The sequence below is a fragment of the Ischnura elegans genome, chromosome 2 (assembly GCF_921293095.1).
Source record: "Ischnura elegans chromosome 2, ioIscEleg1.1, whole genome shotgun sequence".
Classification (NCBI taxonomy): Eukaryota; Metazoa; Arthropoda; class Insecta; order Odonata; family Coenagrionidae; genus Ischnura; species Ischnura elegans.
This window is the reverse complement of record NC_060247.1, coordinates 137,536,422-137,554,490: the sequence shown is the minus strand read 5'-3', so window position 1 is coordinate 137,554,490 and position 18,069 is coordinate 137,536,422. Positions and strand designations below refer to the sequence as shown.

At 38.2% G+C, this 18,069-nt stretch overlaps 1 protein-coding gene across 1 annotated transcript in view; it reads left to right on the top strand.

The window, feature by feature from the left end:
* Positions 1-18,069, top strand: part of LOC124153269 (serine/arginine repetitive matrix protein 1-like) — a 31,668-nt gene that overhangs the window by 7,969 nt on the left and 5,630 nt on the right. Inside the window, exon 4 of the mRNA XM_046526366.1 lies at positions 12,245-12,365. Within this exon, the coding sequence (XP_046382322.1) occupies positions 12,245-12,365 (121 nt within the window). The remainder of the gene's footprint in view (positions 1-12,244; positions 12,366-18,069) is intronic.

The window sequence follows — 18,069 nt, the reverse complement described above, 5'->3', positions numbered from 1 at the left end:
GGGCCTTCAGTTCAATTATGTCTCAATTTTATTGAAAATCGCATTGGAGCGTAAACTTCGATAACAAATTTTGCCAGGGTCATCAGTTCTTTTGACGGTGCTGAACGACAGTTCATTGCAACGAAGCAGGCAAACAAACCGATGCAGAGGTCTTCTTAGGGCCATTTCCATTCTCCTGATTACTCCAGCATGGCTTCCGGTGTTAACCTCAGTTCCATCGCACACAATTGTTTGGAGTCCATCGGTAATGATCATTTCCTCCCCTGGAAAATTCGTAATGGAATCTTAGAGGCCAATAGCTTTGCCGACACATGGGGTGACATGCCATAAGTAGCGTTAACCGGGCTCTTGAACGAGAGTTACATGCTCCTCACCAATAGGGTAGTTTCCTTCATCAAAGAAAACGATAGGCATTGATTGCGATTCGTTACCCACCATTAGTGTATTCACAATACACCAATTATTTGGTTTTTGAAATACCGGTTTAGACGAATGGCAAGGGTCAAATTTTATCCTCATTTGAAAAAGGACAGATTGGTGCCCATGCGATTCCACTCCGCATGACGTCACAGGGACCTAGTTTCTACACGAGAGGATAGGAGTTATACATCGTCTGAGGTTACCAATGCATGCATGAGGCACAGAGCTCAGGGAAACATGTCTTAATAATCACCTATTAAAACTGGCTAAGTTCGGAAAGTTTTCTTCATTTGATAAGGTATTAATAAACCTTTTTTAAGCCAAGCGCTACCATCCAGCAAGGTACTCAGCTATCCGCTAGCATCCTGCGACGTATCAGCGCTAAGCCTCGCCTCAAGGTCACCTCACCGGGCGGGAGAGGGAACCAGAAATACGACGTACGGAGATATTTCCCGGCATTCATACTTAAGCGTCGCATTTTCGCGCGCTTGAAAATTTTCACTTTTCATTTAATCGCGAAAAATAGATGTTGTCATTTAAAAATCTAATAGCGTGAAATACATACTAAAGGAGTAATAATCTTTCGATTAAAGCAATAAAAAAATAATAGGAAACCACCCTATTGTTTTTCACTTTGATTGACTATAAACGAAAGCAGAGTCTTTCCTCTCGTCGAAGGAAAGCGCTTGCAGTTTAACAGTTCCCACATTCCCCCGAACACACGTGCGCAATCTTTCTCTTTCCCTTCTAACTTTGTTCTTGTCAACAAAAAGTACATTGATTCCTTGAGTAACCAACCCGATATCTATTAGGTGCGCAGATGCAAGTGCTGCAGAGCTATGGTTTGATATGCAGAATTATTCACAGGATGATGCAAATCTTGGCAATTTCAAATTACTTTCACTAACCTTTTTCCACGAAATCCTCTCCTTCACTTGCATTGCATAACTCTCTGTTCAATGTCATTTCATTACCTGAGTCTTCCGAACTGAAGTGTTATGACAAAATAGGGTGGAACATTCGGGTGTTCCCTTTTTCTTTCCAACCTGCAAAGCCTCGTCTTCCTATTTTTGGTCTCCTGCACATCCATGGCGCCTATCTTCATTTTCCTGCCACTTCTATGTCCTTAGGGAATTCCCATTCTAAACAAGGCATTTTCGAAAGAATATCACAGGCAGAATCAGTCTCACTAAAGCAATTTACATGCCGCAACATCAAAAAGCTGACGTGCGTGATGAAGGAAGTCTTGTTTCAGATCAATGAAAGCATTCTTGTTGACAGATCGAAGAATATTGCGATTATTTCCATGATATTGAATAATTCGTCAAACAATTTGCCTATATCCAACAACTGGGACAGAGGATCTATGCCAAATGCCTTCAATGGCATAAGCCACTGTCTCCGCGATTCCCGGCAGAGAAATAATGGTATTTTTACTTCATTCTTCTTCTTCTTCAATGTACCGAGAGTACAAAAACATTTTCATCATCTTTTCATAAGTGGGCAAATCACTACCCATGAAATTTTCGGGAGCAACAAATATCACGCACTCCACTCCGCACCTGGCACGCTTTTCCTCTATTTTAACCATTGCGTCAATCCTTCCGTAAGCCTTTGGAAGGTTGGTTGGGGGGACACGGGTGGAACTCGATGGTAGCCTCTTCCTCGTGGTGAGTTCTGGGTAGTTTCTTTACGAAACTAGCAGAGAGCTACTTAATGAAATGCTTGGTTCTGGTTCAGTTCAGGTTCTGTTTTTTCTCAACCTTGGCTGAATTTCTTGTTGAAAATAGCTCCACAGATACGTTATTCGTCATTATGATTGATGTTAATTTCAAATAATTTACGATATTAATACTTTTTGTGGGATTATTTACTACCATATGATGACTTATTTGATAAGAAATGAAATTCAATCGAAATAAATATTGTTTTACCTGCAATTTAGCCCCCAAAATGGAGTTTTAGAAATGTAGGCAAAAAATGAGTTGTGTTGTGCGGGTGGTCTACACTCAAATTTTGTTGTTAATTCATAGACATTTTTTTAGCCATAGATTTTGTCAAAAAACTTCAAATTTCATTTTCATAAACTATAAACATGTATCCACTCTTTGATATTATCCATTATCCCATATTTTCATAAAATTCGTCTTAATAGCCGTTTGATTCTGAAATCAGCCTGATTTTTCGCAAAATTTTAAACTTTAGAGCTCGGGCGGCAGTGGTTAATATTATCCGATTTGAAAAAAATTTTGTGTGCGAGATCCTTATATCATTTCGCAACTTTCCCGCACAGGGCAAATTTGATCAGGAAAAAAAACCTTTTTTCGGCCCATCATATTGTGCACCCCACTTTTCAAATAAGTGCCTGTGTTGTCCTTTGTATATTAATTGTGTTGAATGACACATTGTAATTTTTCCTAAGGAATAAATTCTGCAATTTGGTAGGATAAGGGGTGAGAAATGGTACTTTACACCATCTGTGTGCATTTTTCTCAGTGGGTGATGTTTCCGTAAGGGTAGTCATTAGTTTTATTAGTGATTAAGATGACGATGAATGTATGGTAATGAAAATTCAGATGAAGATGAGCAAACTGAAATAAAAGCATACATGAAGCAATAAAAAAATGGAAAGAAAGTATTCTCTCCCTCCCTCCAAAATATGACTCGAGTTACAGAATACTGAAATTAATTAGGGCTGCCTTTCACACGCACCCTTAGATGAATTTTCTTGATGGTTCAAGAATAGTTCACTGCCTAGTTTTGAAAGCACCTTATCAAAATTGGTTGAGGGCAGAATGCACAGGGGCCAAAGAGGAATGGAGATTCTGATTCCGTGACTCGAGAAGTGAGAGTGTATTTGGATAACTAGTACATTGAACGGGTCGTAAACAGCGACCTTCCTGCTGATTTCTATTGAAGCAGGCTTTGTTGGAGCTGTCAATGGAGTCGTGGCGTGGATCCCCACAATCACGGCAGAGATTGAAGAAAATACGTAGTATTAGTATGGTAATAGTTAGTGTAGTAATAGTATGTAATGGAGGGCGCGAGAGCGAATCCGTTCCCCATGAGACCTCCACGGCATCCAGCTGGGGCAGGTGACGAAACGTCAAAACCAATAGGGAAGAATGACTGGAGAGGGTGTCACTCAGCTTTGTTCCCCAAGGCTTCCGCCTGCACTGCATTTCAGCGGTCTCGTGCACTGCCTTTTATAGCCCTCCGGCCAATGAGGGTGCTCCGCTAGGAAAATGGTATGAGGGGAAGGTTTGGTGCCGGGGTGGGGGAAAGTGCGGTGCGTGGGCTGTGAGGGGAAGGTTCAGCGTGAGAGTGGGGGAAACTACATCACTGGGGGCGCGTGTTTCAAAGTGGGTTTTGCCCATGTAACATTGGGGCACGACAAACTGAGCACCACTTAAATAACTGAATACAATGGATGATACATTAAGCACACAATGTAAGTCCATTCTCCGTTGTAGTATATGGGAAGCACTCAAAGAAAGAAGCGTTTCAGTGTACCTCTTGCAGTGCCAAGCGATTGCATAATAAGAGTCATTAGTTGCAATGTGTATTAATTTTACTCAATATCTATTAATATATCTGTTATACAGATGTAAAAGTGAATGTGGCGTCATAGCATCCACACGCTTGCCGCGTCGCCGCACTATCTGCTGCCACCGGCCAGAACCGGAGTTGACCGCTTGCTCGAATAAGCAGTATAAATTTATAATGGAGCTTTCATCAAAAGTATTTCATTATTAATATGGAGCCCTTCCACCACTTAAATGCTTCAAGTTTCGATTTAAATGGTATAAAATTCAGGGTTGCAAGTTGGTGCAGGTTTTTACTTAAGATTCACTATTTAGAAGCTTTATAGAGCGACGTGGTATAAGTCACTTAGCGAAAGTATCTACTTTTTCACATATTTATGTAAAAATATTACCTGAAAACAGACTAGGCCATCTTGTTATTTATCTAAGGTTAATGATGAAGCAAAATATTTTAAAACCCTCGAAATAGAAGAAGAAGTGTTAATTGAGGTGGTATAATTTATTTGAGAATATGTATGTGATGTTTCAACTTCCAAGCTCAAAAAAATATTTTTTGAGGTTTTGGCCAGTTCTTTTTTATTCTAGCCCACTGTGCAAATTCACAAAATAGGAAGATCTGGCATGTTCATCCTTGACTTCCTCATTCGTGGTCTTATTGCGTGAAAGACGGTGGGATCGCGTTCCTTCCCCTCCGACTCTCCTTTACGTGCTTCTGCTACCCACCACTTTCTCTCGAGATCACTGTGCGGTCGTCTTGTTCTGTTCCCGCACCTCATCGCGTGTGAATTCAATGTTGTCTTAAATATATTGTCAGTTATGTTGCAGATTGCACAATCGCTATTTAATGGTATATAGATAAAAATGTATTTCATTGTGTGGAAACATTTTAATTGAGATGAGGAGAGCTCAACATCTATCACTGTGACGTGAAACTATTGTAAGGAAGTGTACAATCCACCTCACCCCAACTAAAGCATTTGCAGGCAAAGTACAAGTCAGCGTGGGACGAGATAGTGACTAAATTGGGGTAAATGTGTGTGAGGAAAATTTGAATACTGCAGAATAACTTGAAAGCTTAATAAAAATAATTTTTTGATTGGTTAAAATATTAAAATGAGCATTAAAATATATATAGCATTCCTTTAATGCATTTACCCAGAAGAAACTTAATTAATTACTTCGCTTTATGGCAGGTAATTAAAAATGCATTTGGATTTAAAAAATATGCGAAGATCTGACACCTGAAATCAAGTATCCAATCCGGATCCGAGAATAATCTTGGATTTTATCCATCCCTAGTTATGTACCACTTAAAAGTGGAACAAAGTTTTTTAGCAGACGGGTATCTAAATGCCTCCATTTCTTCTTTAAATTTATTTTGTATAATATTTTTTAAAATTGTACACTTTCATGGCCACTACTGTTTAATACCATCAGCTGCTACTTTTTTCTTGGCTGCAGCGCTAACCACCCTAACGTCATCACTGGCCACGTTTTCATGCAACTGGTTGTGACTCATTGACACTGCTGTGTTGATGTTGGTGACGAGTATGTAAAGTAAATTTTTAAAAATGGTACCAGGGCTGAAAAGAAAGTTTCTTTTGTTGAAAATTAAAGTAGATAATGCTTTTCGCAGAAAAATATTCTCACGAGAAGAAAGCTAGAATCATGAAAGAATTATCCATACTTACCTGAATCAACTTTAAAAACTGGGCTAAGGAACAAATATGCGATCTTTAGAGCAGGACAGTGCTGTGGTCTTCGAAATATTCTCATAGACAAAGTGGGAGATTAAGAAAAAACTCTTATAACTGGGTTCCAGCGAGCAGGAGCAGACAACAATCTGATTGATGGAGTACCCTCGAAAGAAAAAGTTGTAGCATTTGCAACACCCTTGGTGCAGAGGATTTCAATTGTTTGCAAACCGGGTGCATTTTCAAAAATCGTTTGCAATTTTGTCAGGAGCCTCATTTCGTTTCCCATTTATAATACTTAATGTAAAAGATTATAAGCATCATACTCAAGGAAAACTGTCCACAAGGTTATAACTAGTAACAATTGCAGTGAAAGTTTCTATTTTTAACATCAGCCGATTACATGTTTGTATTGTTTCCTAAATCCTAAAATAAGGAAGACAGTTGTTTGCATCAGTTTTCATTCAATTACAAAAATTGTTGATTTTTTAATACAGATTGCTAAGTGGTATTTGAAGGAATCTCGAAGATATTTTCAGTTCAAACTTGAATGTGAGATTTTTGCAGTTACCAAATTTAGTTCTATTTCTTATGAAAACTAATTGTGAGAGGCAAATATTTCATTATAATCTCGGTAGTTTATTTAAACGAGCGTTACTCAGCTTCTTCACGAGCAATACAACTTCATAAGCTGGTGCTTTTTTGAAGAAGGTGAACTGATAATAAACCAGCAGTGGATTGTTTAGAGGCAGTCCATTGTTAAAGAGGCAGGGTGGTTACCTACTTTCTAGGAAACCCAGGGGATATGCAATTTCGTATACTTCTCTAACTTCAAGGGTTCTCTTCTTGTAAATTAATTGCCAAGTAACACTCGAGGCAAATGCTTAAGCATTGCATTCGGAACTGATGAAATTAACCCAGAGCCTCTTGTGGGAGAAATTAAATTTCAAGACTTCTCATTTAAAAAATTGATAATTTTTTACTCAATCATAATTATTGTTGCATATTTCACCATTGAACTGTAAGGCACAAAAGAACACCTAGGTAGTTTTAATCTTTCCTTAATAGAACTGAAAATGTATGCATTTTCGATGTTGCTTGGAAGCAACATTTGGTTATAATGGGTGAAGAATTACATTGGAAAACCTAGCATGATCCATATTTCTATTTTCTTTTCATTTACCTGGGCAGTGACTGCCCCCTCTTAATCCACTGCTGTAGTGAGCATCACTGCAAAATTTGCTTGGCCAAATGAAAACTTGATGAAATAAGTTTAAACTAAATTTCAGACTAAGTCAGACACTTGAAAAGCGTCCGATGTGTTCTCAACATTAAACCTCCATTATGACACCCGCTCACTTTTAGGTTTGCTAGATGTTTCATTAGTGAGGTTCTACTGTATGTGTTTACATACCCTCTTCTTTTCCGTATTAAGCTGTGTGGTTTTGGAAATGGGCAAATTCTAATACTGAAGCACATTGACCTGTTTGATCTGTTCTTGCTAGGTGTGGAGCGCATAATTTTTGCAGGTAATTTTCCATAATCAATGTTAGGCAGCAGGCATGAGGAAGTCATTGTCAATTTTTTTAAATAATGCAGGAAAAGAAGCCTGGTATTGTGATAAACGACTTAAGTGTGATCTTTTGATGTAACAAATAAATGATAATGGGAGTGATTATGTCGGAGAATCTTTCCATACAATGTTTATTTGGCTCTTACTATGTCATTCTCAAGGGTACTCAGTTGAAACACAAACATAAATACACACCCTTTACTCACCTAAGCAGCAGATACATACATACCCAACCTTTACATCATGTGTATTTTATTTTTTGTCGTAATTTATAGGCTCCTGTCAATCAGTAGCTTCCCTATAATGGTGCAATAACCAAGAGAACTAGGAATTTTTGTTGTGATTTTAAGCCAAGTTACTCTCACTGATGAGCTGTGGTGAATACATCTTGCCTAGGTAGCACTTTATGCTTAAGGGCTCCTTGTTTCTATTAGCAAGCTAAATTTCACGTCCATTTCTTCTTTAAAGGGATCTCTTTCTACTTGATTTGCAAATAGTAATTAGCAGAGTCACTAACTCTATCCTCCTCTGTATTTATTGACGTTAATTATTGTGAATTGAATAACATATTGTCGTGCGAATAGTTAATTGCAATGATATTCCTGTGCTGCACTCACTAATCATGACTCAATTGGATTAAATGTTAGGTGGAAACGATCAGACCTCCTTTCAGATATTTATACAGAGGAAAATAAAAGAGCTGCTAACCCGTCGAGATGAATTTTGTTCACTGGGAAAGACACATGTAGAGGACATTCTGTCAGATGCTAGTATGTACGTGAAAAGTCCTCACAAGCATTCATTTTTTCCCTTCATAATTATGTACACCTAGGTTTTAGTTGATCTTATCAGCAGTGATTGTATATGCTATGAGGGGAAAATGCACACCAGCGTTGAAACTCATCTACTGGCTGTGATGCCGTAGCATAAGTATAATATATGTTGTACATAAATTCCCCATTTCAGGGAAAGAGGGTATCAACCTTCCTGCACAGTAAATTTCCATTTTCATGTAAAACCCCAACTATGGTGTCCACAGTATCTGTGATTTACAGAATTCGTAATTGCTGAAATAAGTTTCAATTCCTTTAAGCTGCAAGTGTCCACACACATCTAGCTTTGTTTGGCAACACCTGTTCATCAATCGTTGTGTGTGGTCCAGGCTATGGTTAGGGCATTGTAGTACTTCAGTCACGAAAGAAAAACATCTTAGCATGTACACACGATTGAGTATTTGTATCTGATATGTAGGATATTAGCGATGTGTTCCTCATAGTGTTTTAGACGAACCTGGATCAGCACTGGCTATTGGACAGAAGAAATTACATCGTAGGCGTGAGGTTATACGCCGATGTGGAAAAGGCATGGTGGCTAGCCTTCAAAGCGATGACGCCTCCTCGTTCAGGATCCTACCTGAGAAGGAGATGGCAATGCTGTGGAACCATAGCCTGTGCCACACACAACCTTTGATGAACAGCTGTTTCCAAACAAAGCTAGATACCCATTCACGCAGTTCATGGCATCAAAGCCTGATGACTATGGGCAAAAATACTAGCAGGGTTCCCACTCAACCTTGAAAACCTTTAAACCGTGAAAAAAACCTGGAAATAGCCGTGAATTTCGTCATAAAACCTTAAAAATGTCTCACTCTTGATTTTATGATCGTAGGACAACGATTGACAGATTAAAAGAAAAATGGATATTTTGATGATATTTCTGATGGCTCTTGGATATTTGATGACTCTTCTCAATGTCCCTGGCACCCTGGTCCCTCCATTTTCTCACTCACAACCTTTCGCCGGAGCTGAATTTTGCAAACGTTATGTGACGTTAGAAGAGATAGCACTATGATTGCTACGTTTCCATTCACGGTGTCTTTCGTGTTTGTTAAATTTTTAGTTAATGTGCGGCCGATGATTGTTACGTGATCAATATTTCTGCCTAAAATGGTTTATCTTCAAACCGTGAATTTGAAGACATTTAGACCATGAAATCCTGGAAAAAACCGTGAATTTTATAATTTAGATTGAGTGGGAACCGTGTTAAAACCTTGATAAAATTTTCACAACATTGATTCCATTCTTTATTTTGCTGGTGGGACGGCAGGTAAATAACATGAAGTTTGAAAAGCAGTCTGAGAGAGCTGCTTATATTTTTTCTTATAAGCTGAATCAGCTTATATTTCCTATATATTGGTGATATTGATAAAAAATTTGGTATAATATAGAATATTTAATTTCATCTTGACATACGTTGTGTAATCGCTGGCAGTTGAGTTGAGTAATTTAGATTGAGTGGGAAGTCTGACTGGCTTGTAGTGGATAAGGATAGTAATTATTTGATAATCGGATTTCATTACCTTGGCAGGGACGACTCTTGTCAAGCTGGCAATCGCTTTACAGATCATGCTGTATTGAAACTTATGCGGCCCTACTTGACCAAAGGCAGAAATATCACTACTGGCCAATTTCACATCACTTTGCTTGGTTTTGCTGGAAAGAAAGGGGACAAGCCTTTTGGGTACCATAGATAAGAGAAAGAAGGATATCTCTGCTGGAATGAAAGCTTCTCAGGAAGAGTTGTATTCAAAATAAATTGTACAAAAATGGTTACGTTACACTTACCGTTTATCAGGGCAAACCGACAAAATGTGTTCTTGGTCTTAGCTCTCTTCGCCCTCATGTTGTCACTAGTGACAACACCAATAAATGACCCGTACCTGAACCAGAATGGACTAGAAACTGTCAAGTAAAGATAAAATGCAATAAAAACAGAAAGGTTGGATTTTGTTAGCTGTGTAAAAAGTCTGTATGTATGGCCAAAATAGTGCGAAAGTGCCAGAAATGTAAAGAATCTGCAATTTAGATACAGCTTTTTGGAAGTCTGTACAAAAAAGTATTCGATTTTTTTGTGTTTTTTACAGTGTTTGTGTTTTATTTTATACAATTTTGCAGTTGAATAGTCATAATTGATTTTATCGTTTTCAAATTTTCATCTTTAAAAGCAAATTTCCACATTTGAAGACTAAAACGAGATGCAAATAAAAGATGCTGCAGTCCAAGAGGGCAGACTTTTTTGCAGTATTATTTTTTACTTCAGTGGAAATCTCCTAAAAAACATTATTTTTTTGAAAATATTAAGTAACCGAAAATGAATATTAAAATGAAGATGATGCTTTAACACTAGCGACTAAGAAAAAAATTATCTGCAACATAACACGGTTATAAGAACGTGGGTGTCAAAATTACACCCTCCCGACATTCTTGGTGCATGCCAATTTCCCGGCATTCTAGCGTTGGAATAGCCTGGAAATTTTTTTTTAATTAGCCTCTGAAATCAGTATTTTAAATCAGCATACTATCTAAGAAAAAACAACACAAAGATGTTTTTAACTTATTTTAACTTTTTATGTTTTTATTTTCATTGTGCTTAAATGTACAGGTTTCGATATTGTTTTGGACAAATTCATGTACTATATGAGTTGGGGGGGGGGGGCAGGCTCCCCCTTCCCCTCTTCCCTTCTCCGGGAGGAGGGGGCATCATAAGAAACAAGCTCTGAAATTATTCATGTTCCTTGGGAGTCACAAATCAGCCAGAAATTCACTCTGGCTTTGGTTGCTTGCTGAAGTAAGAGTCAACATTAAGAACTTGATAAAAGATATGGTAGTATTTTTGTTTTTTACATTCTATGATTTGTTTAAATTTTCATTAATTGTGCATAAGCCTGGTGCATGTATTCATAACTTTACTGAAGTCTTATAAGTGATTTTTTATAATTATTATTAAAATTGATTGTTTGAGGCGTAACTTGGTGAAAGCGATTCATAATTAAATTTAAAAAGAAGAACTTTGTGCTTTCACATTAATATTTATTCACGACCATGGTTTCAACGTTAGACGTCATCATCAGGTGAACTCTACAGAGGTCCATCACATCCTTTTATACCAGGTTAGGAGGGGTAGGGAGGAAGGTAATTAGGTTGAACGGATTGGTCAACAGAGAAGAGGGAGGGGGAAAAAACTTGGTCATATGGTATGAAAGAAGTTAGGGAGAGGAGGCTCCCTCAGGGAGGGCATGGCAGGTGGAGGGGGGTGGTTCAGGTGAAAGAGAGGCCGAAGAGTTCGTCATGTCATTAGCCCAGGAATTTAGGAGTGGGAGGCTTAAAAGAGGGGAGTGGTAGTCGTACAAAAATTCGTTTACAATGTTGTCATTGGAACGTACGTGCTGCAAAATTTCCATTTGTTCCAAAGCGTCTAATCTAGGTCCTTTAGGTTCATAATGAAGCACTTCAAAAACAAAATCACTTTGATGATTGTTATCTAACAAATGTCTGGCGGACATGTATATGGACTTTTTCGAAAGGAACCTGTTTTCCCCGAATAATCCACAGACCAAAAATGTGCTATCCTGGCATCGATATGTAGACGATGTGTTTTGTATTTGGACTGGCTCAATAAGACAACTACAAGTGTTCCTATCTTTTTTGAATTCTTTGGACCGCAATTTGAATTTCACTTACGAAATAGAAGAAAATAACTCTCTCAACTTCCTAGATCTTAAAGTCACTAAGGTCAACAATCACCTCGAGAAACCATGGTCGTGAATGAATATTAATGTGAAAGCATAAAGTTCTTCTTTTTTAATTTAATAATTATTATTGTAAGATTCTTTATTATCATTGATACAAGGATTCTTTTCCTGTCTTCACTGAGCATTCAAGTTTAGTTATATAGTTAGGTTATCCTCTACTTACAGTTGTAAATAAATTTGTATGACATGGCCTTAAAACATCTGCAGTTGGTGTTCACAATGAGTGCTTTGAAAGTACAGTGGAATGGATGATACCCATAATTATTGTGTTCTTCTGATGTGGTATTTCATAGCTATTGATTTTGATGTCAGAATGATCGTACTCCCATGCGCTTAGCGAAGTTTTTCCCATTACCGCTGACTTACTTCCTTTTGCTCCTTTCAAGTACTGAAAAGATAATTATTGCCTTGCTCTTGACAGGACGCAGTCCAAGACACAAGGAAATTGACCGGGTTATGAAGAAGGCTCGGAGTGAAAGTGGACCGCAGAGCAGTTATTGGACAAAGAAATTGTTGGAGGTTGAGGAAAAAGACCCAAACAGGTTTGTTTCATTTTTACAAGCATTCATTGTTACTTTGAGAGAGGCTTAAGTTTTTCTTTTCTCCCTTAGTGTCATCCATCAGATCAAATGTGAATGGTGTATTGTATGGTACTAAACTGTACTCGTATTTATTTTTATTATTTGTTAATTTAATTAAAAGCCATTTTCTTGAAGGGGTTGTTGTGTAGATGTGGTAACATGTAGTTAAAATTGTCTCTTCATACATTTAATGAACTTTCATATCCTTGCATTGAGAAGTCCTTGCAAAATTGTAAGCGGAGCTGTTGTTTTTCAACTGCCAAAATGCAGCAATACAACTGCCTTTTTTCTTGAAATTTTCAAATGCAATGGTGAATTGCAGATGATATTTAGGAAGCGTAGAAATAAATTTCCTTTTATATTTGGTTGATTTCATTGCCATCGATAAATTAGTCACCGAGGCACAATATGTACTTCAAAATCGGTTGATTTGTCTGTGGCGAAGACAGCAATGGAGTTATCCTGGTTTAGTTTCACACTCTCCTCTGCATTTTCCTTTCTTTTGGCATGGTAACTAGATTGTGAACAGTTTAAAAAGTATTGCATTCAGAATCCTTCCCATGAATGTTTGCCATAATGCTTAGGCACTGAATCTGCAAATCTGAAGGCAACTAGCAGAAGAAGGGATCCCCAGTTTGATTTCTGAGTTTAATTTGCTCACATTTTTAAGTGTTTCTTTTTTTATCCAAAGTGTTTCTAGATTGAACATGATTTGGGGCCATTCACCGAATTGGAATTAGTATTGCATTGTACCGTATAAGCGTGTGTAAGAGGCGCATCCCTATTTTGAGCATCTTATTTGGGAGCTATGAAGAAAAAAAATTTGCGGCATTTTTTTAATACTATCGCGCGGTGTTGCAGACGTACATCTGGAATTTCGACAGTTATTGAACTTTCCTCTTTCAATGTTAATTGAAAGAGGAAATTTTGATAACTGCGGCAGTAATAGCGGCATAAGAGGGAGTAGAAAGAGTTCCGATCCTCTCTTCACATACGCCGTTGTTCTAAGATGCTTGTCCTATTCACGAAGAATTTTGTTTAAATGCTCTCGCAGGAGTATTGCAATACAATTGCAGCCATGGAAAATTTTAAGGCAAAACACGACAGGCACATAGCATGAACCTTCCCAAGAACTTGAACAACAATCAGGGCAATCTCAGTGCCGTAGGATAATAACCACGTCGTAGATTTAACGGAACCACACTCGGCCCTCCATCAGCCAATGCCTATGCTGTTTTTTTTTCCTTTCCGAGACCCCACAGGAAAATAGGAAAACATCGAGTTACAGGGTAACAATGGAAACGTGTTTCATCCCTACCCGGTCTCCCCAACTGACCTTGATCGATCTCCCAGTTTATGGAGACAAAATGCTCGGTGAGTCATCTACTGAGCCCGAAGATATCTCGATAGCTTTCAATAATTGTATGACACGCACGAGGTTCAAAAAAAGAAAGAGATCTAACGCAACGCATATCTGACAGAATTTAAGTTTTTTCAGCTCTAATTGTTTGACACAAAGATTTATAGTTACTATAAGGCTACTAATATTCAAAATAGTCCAAACAGGACAATTTCGGAAGAAACAAGCATAGCATAAGCGCATTCAAACAAGACGAGACGGACTGGAAACTTTACGCAACGCAAAATGCGTGTATCACATTGCTGCGCCTTCGCCCCTTCGCTTTGACAGCAACGATTCAAGATCGGATGTGTTCTTCCCGTGCTCCTTCGCTCATAGCCTCGTAGCTTGAAATACGGAGGGGAGGGAGCACGCTCCTTGCAGCCACTTGATCTTCACTTATAAGTATTTCTGATTTCTTCCATCCACAATTTAGTCCAACAATGAACACACTCGTTCGAATTTTTTAAAGCGCAGGTTTTGACCCCAATATAATTTTCAATTGCATTCATCGTCATGTTAGCGTCTGAAGATGATTTTTGGAAAATCAGGTCCTCAGCATAATGGAAATTACTCGGCAAGACAGATAATGACTATTAACCAGGTATGTACTTCAAAAATACGCGTTTCTCTACGTTTGATAACCGATTACTATATGAAGTTGATGCGCAGTTTTCCGCGGCGTTGTCTAGATGATGTCTTCATGTTTCTGGGTTTCACTGCGTGGATTTTCTTTGTGACAACAGTTTCTCAGGTATTCCAACCGGCATCGATCGACCTTCAACTTCAGGTCGACCTGAAGATGCCGGTTGGAATACCGGAGAAACTGTTGTCACAAAGAAAATCCATGCGGTGAAACCCAGAAACATGGAGATATCATCGATTACTCTTTGCAGTATAAATGCCGCGGGATGCCCACTCGTGGCAGTAAATTTAGCGCGCCCTCCGGAGCGAAAAACCCCCGCGCGATCTTTTCCATGTTCACCTCTGGGGTACCGACGTGACGGCGCGATGCTAACAAGAAAAGCAAACAGGAGCATTTTAAAAATACGTCACTAAGGGAGAAACTCCCCTGCCTGCCTCTTGTTTTTGACCTAGGATTACAGATGACTGACACACACTGAAAACCAAGACCACTCAGTTCCCCTTAGACTTGCGACCGGTGAAGGGGAGGGGGGAAGATAAGAAGTTTGTGTAAGAGGCTCACCCTCATTTTCGGCTGCAATTTCTGGGAAAAAGGTGCGCCTCTTACACGTGCTTGTACGGTACTTTAGAATTTTCCTTTGGTATTGACATGCATGCATTAAAGTAGTGGAGTAATATTCTGTAGAGTTTTTAAATCAATATATTTATCTATGTACACTTTGTGAATGAGGAATCATGATTGATAAATTATAATGGTTGATATATCTGTGCTAGATAGCTTACTATTTCCTGTATTTCCTTTCCATTTGGCCTTTACATTGATGGTTAATGTGTTTCCCTGTATAGTTGTTTAAATTCTCTCGGTACCACTGCGAATATGTTGAAATATAAAATGAAAGTTGGTGCTCTACACCTGGATTTTTTTATATGTTGCAATGCAACTTGATGGTAAATGTTGAATTTAGCAATGGGAAGCCCCAATGGGCAAAATGTGCACTTGTGCTTTGGGGGGAAGAAAGTAAGGCTGAATTCCAATCCACTTTGGGGCATACTCAATAGATCAGCACATGATGTGGTGTGGCTTGTACAGATGAAGGCTTGCTAAGGAGATGTTCCAGTCTCAAGAAACATGCTGGATACTGGCCCAATGTATGACCATATTATTAGTTCTGAAAATATTATTTTATCAATCAAAAGCATTTATGAAATTTATATTTTAAAGTAAAAAAAAATTTACATTTTTATTATGCTAAAGCGATCGAATGAGATTTGATGATGGGGCCATGTCATTCCTGGGCTGGGGCCATTCATTTATCAAAAGATGATTTTTGAACGTGGTGCAATCATAAGATTGAATGGTTTCCCGATGAATAATGTGTGTAAACTCTTCCACCGGGTTAAATTCTACATTTTTGAGGATGAGCTCCGACATGGGGCTTATCCTCGGGTCTGCCCTCAGACCCATGTCAGAGCTTAAAACACTGGCTAAAGTTGGAGAACTTTGCCAGGTGGGAATTCCAGAAAGAGTTTAAAAAACCCATAATTCACTTTTATTTGATTGCCTCATTTATGTAGCTTAAGCCTGAATCACACGATCATTTTTTTCGTCGCGAAATTGATCACTATCGAGATCACTTTTCCCGTCGCGAAAAGCAATCGCTCTAGTGATCATTTTTCTGAATCACACGGTCACTCCTGCCGTCGCTTTTTGCACCATTTCCAATATCACAGCTCGTTGTCATAGGACCCACATCACGAAATTATATAGCGTGTTTGTTTACTTATGTCGTTCCCACAATTGTCAAATGTTGCGCTGCAATCACACCATAGGGGAATGCGTTCCAATTGGCTGATACGGGGTTTTAGTGACGGTTTTAGCGACGGAAAAAGCGACCAGATGAGTGATGAAAAATAGCGATGGGAATCCTCATCGCGATCGCGAAAAACAATTGCCGCCGACGATTATTTTGCGCAGTGATCGCGATAGTGATCACTTTAGCGACGAAAAAAAATGATCTTGTGATTCAGGCTTTATTACTTTATTTTTGGCTTGTATGTTAATATCGTGTGTATGTGAACCACCAAAATTGTTGACTAGGTATATGACGTTTTAGTTGAATTTCATGCATTTGTCTGTTGCAATTTCATGTTGACGCCCAGCTGATAATTCGATATATTCCGTGCTCACCTTATTTTAAGGGCAATAGGGTGGTTTCCTTCATCAAAGAAAACGAAAGGCATTGATTGCGATTCGTTACCCACCATTAGTGTATTCATAATATACAAATTATTTTGTTTTAGAAACACCGGTTTAGACGAATGGCAGTGGTCCATTTTTATCCTCATTTGAAAAGGGCCAGATTGGCGCCCATGCGATGCCACTCCAAGTGACGTCACAGGGACCTAGTTTCTATAGGAGAAGATAGGAGTTATACATCGTCTGAGGTTACCAATGCATGCATGAGGCGCAGAGCTCAGGGAAACGTGTCTTAACAATCTTAATTAGGGTGCAGACCTAATTACTATTTAGGAGACTAATAATGCATCCCAAATAATTAGTTAGTCCAGAAATTATACATATTGATACAATTTTAAACGTTGTATTTCACAATAATAAATATTATGAGTGTTACCAATATTTCCAGGAAAAGTTAATTCCTATTCTATGGATATGACTGAGTGATATGATATTCTGTGGAAGAGATTTTATACTGACGTACATAGGTATATAAAAAAAAGGAAAATTTGCTTGAGCAAATACATAATTATTTAAAGAAATATTTTATTTTACAAAATTGAAAATAACTAGCTCATAAAGATTTATTTCATTTTCTGTTTAAATTTACATCAAGTGCAGTTGAAGAATGATCATCCGGAATGCTTGGGACCAGACACATTCCGGATTAACAATATTTACAGTGAATAGATCAGTTACCTGGATGTCGGCAACTCTGCATAATGGAAAATATTTTTTTCGTAACTTGCATTGGCATCAGCAGAAATTATACATTGTTGAGTTTAGTGTCAAATAATGAGAAAAGCCCAATCAAATTCAATAAATTAATTATTAAAGATGTTATTTAAATGGATTCAAAAGAATTGATAAAGTTCTTCGTCAGTAAATCGCAAAAGTTTATAAGTTGTGTTAGTAACCTTGATGAGAACACCTGTAAATGGCAGGAAAATGGCACAATGTTTTTACAGTCTGAAAAGTGAATCAATTTTTTGCCCCATAATATTTGTTAATGTGCACCTGTCTCAAATTCCATGTCATATTCACCACTACAAACACAAAATGTTCGCAAATATCAAATCCTCTGATAGGAGGTAATCACATTTCGAGCACATTACCGTAAATACAATAAGGGGTTGTGAATTTGAAATGTTAAATTGAATATTAATAGTCACAGTTAATCTTGTAAGTGCAGAGAATGCCAGTATTTTGGTAAAACTAGTTGTCATTTACTTAGGAAGCAGTATTAGACTAATCCCCATGACTCGTACGGTCCTTTGTGGCAGGGATCTAGCGACCTACTCAAGAACGTAATGCAGAGTGGGTTTTAACTCCTCTCGTGGAACTGCTTATCGCAATCCCTGATTTCAAATGCTTAGGAAGGGTTA